The sequence below is a fragment of the Salminus brasiliensis genome, chromosome 14 (genome assembly GCF_030463535.1).
Source record: "Salminus brasiliensis chromosome 14, fSalBra1.hap2, whole genome shotgun sequence".
Classification (NCBI taxonomy): domain Eukaryota; kingdom Metazoa; phylum Chordata; class Actinopteri; order Characiformes; family Bryconidae; genus Salminus; species Salminus brasiliensis.
In genome coordinates this window covers 33,359,202-33,368,503 of record NC_132891.1, presented here as the reverse complement: position 1 = coordinate 33,368,503, position 9,302 = coordinate 33,359,202, and the positions used below count along the sequence as shown (strand labels likewise).

Genomic DNA, 9,302 nt, shown 5'->3' with positions numbered 1-9,302 from the left:
TCTTTTGGGCGAGAGAGTTTAGAGAGTGAACTGAAGACTCGTGAAGGTTCATGAACTCTGTCTTCTACAGTCCTGTCCTTCTACTACAGCCAGAGGAACTGAGACAGTCCTTAAGTCTGAGCATCTGAAATAATATAAACACTGATACTCAAACTTTTGACTGCTTTCTGTAAGAACTACAGAACACAGTACTGTACTTTTACTCTCAGTACTTAAGCAGTACTTTTCAGAACTACTTACAGTACTTAAGTACAAAACTGTTGAGTACTTTAGTACTTCTACTTAAGTCTGGAGCTTAAAGACACCTCTACTTCTACTCAGGTCACTTTTTTGATCGAGCACTTGTACTTTTACTCAAGTCTGGGGCTCTGGTCTGCGTATGAAACACCCACATGCTTTCAAATGAAGATGGACACTCCTGCAGCGCTCCGTTTATTTGGGGGTTTATTAAAGGCTTACTGCACATTCCAGAGGAGCTCCATATTCCCGCTGCTCTTCTGTTTCTCCTCGGAGGATTCTCAGTACTTCAGCATGACCTGCCAAGAGAGACCAGAGAAACCAGGCAAACTGAAGTGGGTGCATTGTAAATAAAGTACGCTAAATTGACTAAAGTATTGGGACACATCGATCCAGCTTTCGTTGGAGTAACTGTCTTTCTACTAGATTTTGGAGGAGGAGCACTGCTGTGAGTCTCTGACTGCATTCGGTGATAAGATTGAGGTCAGGTTGTTGGATGATGATGACCACCCCACCGCATCATCCCAAACCAACTACCTAATAATGGAGCACCATTATTCATCATTACAGAGAACACTGGAATCTTCCACTGCTCCACAGCTCAGTGCTGCTGGGGGGCTTTAGGTTCCTAAAGGTTCCAATATGTTCATTTGCTTCAGAGAGTCCTATTCTACTGGCAGTACTTCTCAACAGGGACTAGACAAGGTGTGTGCGTGTGCATTTGCACACTATCTCTGTCAGCAATGGGTGCGCAATGCCATAGAAGAACCACTTTCGGGTCCATGAAGAACCGTGTGTGTAACAGAGATTTGTGAAAGAGTGTGAAGAACCTTCTAGAGCTTGATGTAAAGGTTCTCCACCACCTTACGGAACCAAAAGGGGTTCTCACATGTCACCCAGTGCTTCCTTTTCAGTCACCAGGCAATCTGTGCTCTCTCTGGGACACTCTGGGACACTCTGGGACACTCTGTGACAACTTTCAAAGAACCAATCGAAGAACCGTTATTTTTAGGAGTGTTTTTAGGAGTGTTTGGCATTTGCTCACCTCATCCAGCCAGTCATTGAAGGCGGAGGTGCGGGTGAACACAGTGGGTTTCTTCAGCTCGTTACAGAGGCGGGACGACACAAAGCTGGTGACGCCCTGAACATACCACCTCCCATCACTCCCCTTACAGTTCAGAGGACCGCCAGAGTCTCCCTAAAGAGAGAGAGAGAGATAAAGAGATACGGATGTATTACGGATGTACTTACGGATGGCTGGGGCATCTCCAAGTGGTGTATCATTGTCGTTATAACTCCAATCTTCCTCTAATTCTTTAATTAAAAAGGTCACCAATAAATGTTAAACCATCATTCTGACCATTGCTAACGTTAAACTGCTCTGAATCTGGAGATAGGGACTAGTTAGCATTAGCTAAGTTAGCAGGATAACTACTGAAACCCCACTAATAAACGTCTAGACGAGAACGACTGGTTGTGCATCTGTTCACCATAAAAACTGGTGTCTGAGAGCGAAGTGGAGCGACTGGTGCTGGGAGGAACAGAAAGGAGAAATGAGAGGGTTTGGACTCATAGCCGGCTAGCTAGGCTTAGATAAGTTAGCTAGCAGGCTAAACACCACAGCACAGGCTCTAACCCACCTGTTTAGAGGATAAAGCCTCATATCTGAGAGCACAGAGAGTTGGGGGAACCGTCTTAGCAGGGTTCTCCGCTGGTTTCAGGCTCATCCAGGTTTACTTGCTCTGGCTTTCAGTTGAACTCAGCATGTCGCTAACCCCCACCCCCTTTATTTGGCCGTGTACTAGATACACTAGCCTACTCACGTTGCAGCCGGAGCGTGTGTCCCCTCCTGCACACACCATGGTGGGCTTCACGTTGATGCCCCACCAGTCCTTCTGGCTACACACGCTATATTCCACCACCGGCAACAAGGCCTGCTGGAGCTTATCAGGAATAGGGCCATGGGCTGTGGGAGACACACACATGCAAACACACATCCACAACTGTCAAACGCTACATGAAAGCACTTACAGTTAGTTACATGTTACAGACACACAAACGCATGCAGGTAGGCCTGAATGCATGCATGCACACACACACACACACATACACACATACACACATGCATACGGTATATACAACCTCCCAAATAACAGTCACGCAATAAGGGAAAGCTCTAACAGTTACACAGTGCAGATACACACACTTACACATGGACTCGGAGCCCCACACACTCTCACCCCCAGCGACACGCAACCATACAATATACCAGTGTATGGCCACTATATGTCCAAATGTTTGTGGACACCCCTTCTAATGAATGCATTCAGCTACATTAAGTTGCACCCATTGCGGACACAGACACACATAGCTTGTCTAGTCCCTGTTGAGAAGAAGTACTGCCAATAGAATAGGACTATCTGGAGGAGATAACACGAACCTATTGGCACCATGCTGCCTAATAAATGCCAGGCATGGGCTAGTACAGGGGTATACTCCTCCCTACCCCCCAGCAGCACTGATCTGTGCTGCAGTGGAAGAACTGTGTTCTCTGGAATGATGCATTGTGCTCCATCCAATACTATCAGGATAAGCTGAGGAGTTGGGGACGAGGTACGGTGGAGATCAGTGCTTGTGTAGCTGAATGCAATCAAATCTTGAACGAAGGAGCCAGTGTCCCAATACTTTTGTCAAATTAGCCTATCCGTCTATGCATCTATGCATTGCACGGTATGTGTGGAGTCTCACTGTCAAGGTCGCCCCAGCCAGAGATGTAGCAGGGCGTGTCGTGGGGCAGGATTTCCCCAGCGGGAGGAATACACGCCGTCTGGACGCTCTCGTTCAGCACTGGGGCTTTATCCAGCTTCAGCAGAGCCATGTCATTACTGCACAGAAGCATACACACACACATACACACACACATAAACAGCAAACAATGTGAAGCATGTGAGACTTGAACACACAAGCTCATGATAAGGGGCCTACGCTGCATGCTTACTACTCAGTTAGGGCTTATACCTTACTCCTATTCTAGCTCCTGTCCCACTTAAGAGCTGCCATTAAAGCTATGTAGTCGTGAGAGTGAGGAACTGGGTGTGGGTCACGTACAGGTAGCCATCTAGCCCTAGGCCAGGGGGTGGTGGTTATTTGGTTATTGGTGGCTCACAGCAGACTAAAGCGAAGAAGGTGGAAGGTGGTCACTCACCCGCAGGCCACGCACTCAATGTTCCATTTGGGATGGACCACGATACGGAGGATGTCTCGTGTCTGCTCTGTACCCTCCTGCACACTCAAGTCGTGCTCCCCCAGAACTATACGATAAATATCACCTGGGCTACACATACACACACACATACACACACACACACACATGGCCATAGTGTTATACATGACACACTGAATGAGAATTGGGTCTACCTCCATTCAAACACATTGAAACAGGCCAAATTTAACCCCTTAATTTTACCCTTATTGGGCCCAATAATGCCTTATTATTTCATAACTACACTGACTGCAAGCTGATTATTAATAAGGTACAGGGCCCCCCCCTCGAGTGGTCCAGCGGAATGACCAGAGGATTGCTGGTTCAAATTCCGGTCATGCTGCAAGATACAGGGTGGGTGGATAGCAATCTCTCCCCAGATCACTCCAGTGCGGTGCTGGCCACCACTGGCGTCCCCTGCCAAGCCATGGAGGTGCCCGGAGGTGTTGCATCTGCGGCAGTTTGAAAAAGAGCCGTTGGCTGGCTGCACACAGGGGGGTATTTTGAAGTTTGTGATGACACTCGGGGCTCACTGACGGCCCGCTGGCTGTCAAAATTTGCATAAAATAATAAAATAATTGTATGAAAATCCTAATATTCCAAATATGACCTGGATCGAACGTTTTGAAAGAATTCTGCACTCATTTCTATAGATATTACATTAGTGGGAACTTCGATCTGGACATCAGTAAAGCTCACTGTCCGGCTGTTTCTCACTCACAAGATGCAGTGTCCAGCGGTCAGAACCCAACGTGGGGCGATTAGAGTACCTCCACAAGTGTGGTACCAGCGGGTGCCATGCTTTACCTGCAGTGAGATCTGTAGACACACACACACACACGCACGCACACACACACACGTCGAGAGTTGTATGAATTTGGCAAAGCTAGTATTTAACTAAATGCTTAGTAGTTATGTGAACTAAGTAACTAAATATTACATGTTACATATTTAAACAATCAAGCCTTATAAAATTAATTATAAAATTAATTATTAGCAATAGAAGCTGATAATGCATGGCTAAATCATCACACAGTTGCCCTATATACCCTATATATATATATATATATATATATATATATATATATATATATATATATATATATATATATATAGCATAGATTCAACCCTGCTGTAAAATCCAGCTCAGGACCAAACCTTGGCTTCAGATGGCCTAGGCTAGTCTTTGATGGTCAAGAGAAAAAAACATACCCTATGCTAGTTAGCAAGCTGGTGTAGCTGGTTATCCATCTTAGCTCTTAACTAGCATAGCGTTTGACTTCTCATTTGAGTTTGATGGTTTAGCTGGTCTGCTAGCATGAGCAGCTTGACCAAGCTAGCCAACCAGTATGGCGAAGCTGGTTGATCACCATGACATAGATTGGGTGATCTACTAGCATGACCAACGTGGCACAAACTGGTCATCAAGCTAGTATTGGCCCTCATTGGGTCACTAGTTTGGTGAAGCTGGTCGATCAGCTTGGTGAAGCTGGTCATACTGGTGGTCCAGCATGGTCAGGCTGATAAGGCTGTTGAACCAGCTTGGCTTTGCTGGACGACCAGTGTGGTCATGCAGGTCAGCCAGCTTGGTCATACTGGTTGACTAGCTTGGTAAAGTCAGTCATGGTGATAGACCAGCTAAACTCAAATGACACCATGCTGGTCAAGAGCTAAGGTGTTTAACCAGCTTAACCAGCAGGGAAACCATCCCAGATCGGTATGTATTGAACACATATGGTACTTTTGGAGATACAAGGAAGATACAAAGGTTGTTATTGGCAAAGTGTCTGATGCTGATGAAACTGTACCTGCCAGGGCCAGCTGTGGGGCTTTGCTTCTTCTCCGTTCACCACTCTGTTGGTGGCAGGCTCAACCTGTGGAGCGCCACATCCGTAGGCTAAAGGACAAACATGCAGTCCAACATGTCAGAGATGCCACTCTTGGCCAGCACAGCACATGCATGCATTAGAGTTTGATGGACTAGCTGGTCTACTGACCTTACCTGACTGACCTGAGCAAGCTTGTCAACCAGTTTCACTGAGCTGGTTGACCAGCATGGCCATGCTATTGACCAGCTGACCAGCATTAGCACTATTATCATGATCATGAGCAAGCTGGTGGACCAGTCTGACCAAGATGGTCTAAGGTAGTTGACCAGTGTTAGCATTGTGAGCATAAGCAAGCTGGTTGACCAGTCTGATCAAGATGGTCTAAGGTAGTTGACCAGTGTTAGCATTGTGAGCATAAGCAAGCTGGTTGACCAGTCTGATCAAGATGGTCTAAGGTAGTTGACCAGTGTTAGCATTGTGAGCATAAGCAAGCTGGTTGACCAGTCTGATCAAGATGGTCTAAGGTAGTTGACCAGCGTTAGCATTTTGAGCATAAGCAAACTGGTTGACCGCCATGACAAGCTTAACCACACTGTTCCACCAGTATGACCAGCTGGACGACCAACATACGCTATGCTAGTCAAGGTCTAAACTGGTCAAATAGCTTAACCAGCTTGACCAGATACAAGGAATAGTCACTGACCACATTGCCTGCCATTTCTTAGCGCTAACTGCAATAGGTTGTACAGTACTCACCGTAAGCCACCAAGAGCAGGACACAAGTCAGTCTGGTTAGCATGGTGTGTGTGTGTGGACACCCAGCATGGAGCTCTTATATCTCCCACTGACCTCCCTGTATTAACCCTATCTTATCCAACGTGCTGCTGGAGATACAGTATTCAGCATTCAGTATTTTTTTTTTTTTTAAATCTGACCAAAGTTGGTTCATGTACAAGTCCGCACTGGTCACTGACCTGCGAAAACAAGCGTTGTATGTTTTTTTTTTAATCTCTATATAAAATAAACGCCTTGCTGCCTTTATTGTTGTTTGCGCTGCAATAGATTAGAATGGTATTCACATCACTCTAAGGACTTTAGCTGAAATATATGCTACAAAAAAACATTATTTTAGCAAGTGAAATCTACTTAATTTCTGATAATGTCTCATGTTTATATTATTGTAAAAATATAATATAGAATGAAGTTTATTTGACTTATTATTAACTTATTTTGACTTGTTTTGAGTCACTTCTTCAACTGAAAGTCTGATTATTGAAGACAGATTATTTAGCTTGTTTTAAACTATAAAGCTAAATTAAGCAAACACATCTGCTAATAGAATAAAAACATTTTAGTAGATAAAACCCTTAAAACATATAATAAATAAGCTAGAAACAAGTTCATTAGTCTTACAACACTACAATCATCTTAAAATGAGAAATATTCTATATTAAGAATCCATTTAAGCGGATTTCACTTGATAGATATCTTGCTAATAAGATTTTTGCAGCATATACTTTAAAATGTAGTATATCTGATATCTAATATCTAATCATATTAGATATTAGCAAGATAGCTTAGCAAGTGAAGTCTTCTGAAATGGATACTTAATATCGAATGTTTCCTGTTTTAAGATAATTGTAGTAATATAAGACAATTTTTTTGTTTGTTGTTGGCAGATAATTTTGCTTGTTTTGCTAATTTTGTTGTTGGCAGATACTTGATACTTGATAGATACTTGATCACTTGATATCTTAGCAAGTGAAATCTTCTTAAATGGATTCTTAATATCTAATATTTCCTGTTTTAAGAAGATTGTAGTAATATACGATTATTTTATTTTGTTGTTGGCAGATAATTTTGCTTAATTCGAAAAGTAACAGGGAATTTAGCTTTGTAGCTTAAAAAAAGCAAAATGATCTGCCAGTGGAAAACGTCAACACTTTCGGTAGACGAAAATACTTTTTATTATTATTATTTATTATTATATATTATTATTATTTAGTATTATAATATTTTTAAATAATATTTTGACAATAAAAAAGAAAAAGAGTGACATCAGCTAACAGACTACATTTCACTTGCTGAGATATGATTTTTGCAGCATATCCTTCAGCTAGACCCCAGTCACCTACGCTAATAAGTCCTTATAGTAATGTAAATACCATTCTAATACATACCAGTGCAACCAACAATAAAGGTATTTCATATAGAGATAAAAAAGACCATGTTAGCATACAGAAGGCTTATGTTTATGGCCAATGGCCACATTTTTGCAGTGTATGTTCCTACATCACGTATCACATTCTTTACGCATCAAAATAAAAGAGACGTATGTGAGACATGGTGACTTTTTTTGCCTGGGATTGAAAGGGTTAAGGCCAGGTAGAGCAGACCTCAGTAACTGCTTATCTTCTCCTGTCCAGCCTGGTCAGCCTGATATGAGCTGGGAAGAATATCATGGCTCACACATGCTCACCTGTTTCTATGGGACAGAGCAACCTGCAAAGGTCAGAGGTAGAAGTGACGTACACTGCTCCCTTAACCACTGGAGGCAGGGGTGCTTGGGGGGGGGGGGGGGGGGGGTGCAAGCGATGCCACAGCCATCCGTGGCCGGGAGTCCAGGACAGCATAGGTAGGTAGGACAGCCCTAGCCCCAGCCAGCATGAGTCTATTGAGTCATATTTAGCAGTCGCTCACTCATGCTCTCTCTCTCTCTCTCTCTCTCTCTCTCTCTCGCTCGCTCGCTCTCTCACTCTCTTGCTTTCTCAAGGACATCTTCCTTGTGAAATATATATAACTTGAAGGCCTCAGCCAGGCTCCAGGAGAGGTGGGATGTCTGCAATATACGCAATATATATCTTTTTGCGTTCTTTTCTAATACTAGGAGCAATTTTGAGAGCAGGGGCATCCCTCTGCTAGTTTTGGAGGGGATTTAAATGACCCCCCAATGACCCCCCTAAACACATTATTCATTTATATTAGTTTAAACATATTTTCTTCATCAATGTTGTGCTACCTAGCTAACATGGCCATGTGCGGCCTGTACGGGTAGCCCAATCAGAAAGTCCACGGGTTTCACGTTGGCCCCGCATATGGATGCCCACCGGGGTCAGTGACGGGACCAGGAGGGGTTAAACATCTGGGCCCATCTGGATTGTATATTGAACATGTGGCCTAGATGGGACCCATGTGAGATTAGGGTGGACTGTGACGGTAACAACACACATATGTACACACCCATGCCCACCTGGAACCCACCTAGCCCACTAGTTTCCACCAACGTGAGCCGAATAATTTTTTTTTTCATGAGGAACAGAGGTGGGTGTTATTCTGGGATGCAAGGCTGGGTGACCAGGATTTGACCCATTTGTCCGGGAAGGTGAATCATTCCCGGATACAGTGACCAGCAACAAAAATGGAGCTGATGTGTCCAAAGTTTCCTCACTACTGGCGACAGTCTGCCGTAATAATTTCTTCATGTGGACGTTTGAATCAAGCAACTTCAGAACGTCACTTTTCTTCAGTGCAGACGGTACAACCACATAATTGCGCTTTCTGGCTTCCCCTCAAGAGCAACAGGCCTGTACCAACCCCCACCTCCGTTAATAAATAACGCACCACGTCGCCAAACACACTCCAGCCCATTCTTTACGCCGTCTTACGTCCCCCCATCTTCTGTTTCCTTCTCGCCCTCTCGCCCCTCAGTCTTCCCTGACAGTTTTCCTTCTCTCTGAGGGAGAATTACGGTCACCCGCCCCCCCTCTCACCCCTCCTCCCGAAACAAGAGCACTCTCATAAATCCCCCGTTTAAAGAGGCACGGCGAATCGATGTTTGGCTGAACAGCTAAACGGCTCTGTTTGTTTTTGTACCGTGTTAGGCCAATTCTCCACGCCAGATATTTGGCCGGACTGATTTACGCAGCAGACATGTGTGCCGTGTTTGCATAAGCAGCTCGGGACATGGAGGGCAT

General features: G+C 44.3%; 1 protein-coding gene across 1 annotated transcript; it reads right to left on the bottom strand.

Moving 5' to 3' along the window:
* Positions 1–396: 396 nt before the first annotated feature.
* On the bottom strand, positions 397–6,155 carry LOC140576789 (chymotrypsin-like elastase family member 3B). The gene is made up of 8 exons (XM_072696403.1): positions 6,085–6,155; positions 5,308–5,396; positions 4,221–4,318; positions 3,443–3,571; positions 2,986–3,122; positions 2,061–2,203; positions 1,283–1,435; positions 397–536 (listed from the first exon to the last, which is right to left on the bottom strand). Exons 1-8 carry the CDS (start codon positions 6,125–6,127, stop codon positions 519–521), a joined length of 810 nt encoding a protein of 269 aa, XP_072552504.1. The 5' UTR covers positions 6,128–6,155; the 3' UTR covers positions 397–518.
* Between the last annotated feature and the right edge of the window lie 3,147 nt (positions 6,156–9,302).

Bases quoted from the DNA above. Each gene is read 5' to 3' on its own strand.
- LOC140576789 (XM_072696403.1), bottom strand. From the start codon at position 6,127: ATGCTAACCAGACTGACTTGTGTCCTGCTCTTGGTGGCTTACG. The intron at 3,123-3,442 runs GTGAGTGACCAC...GCTTCTGTGCAG, and splicing joins ATTGAGTGCGTGGCCTGCGG to TAATGACATGGCTCTGCTGA. The intron at 2,204-2,985 runs GTGAGACTCCAC...TGTCTCCCACAG, and splicing joins TGGCTGGGGCGACCTTGACA to CCCATGGCCCTATTCCTGAT.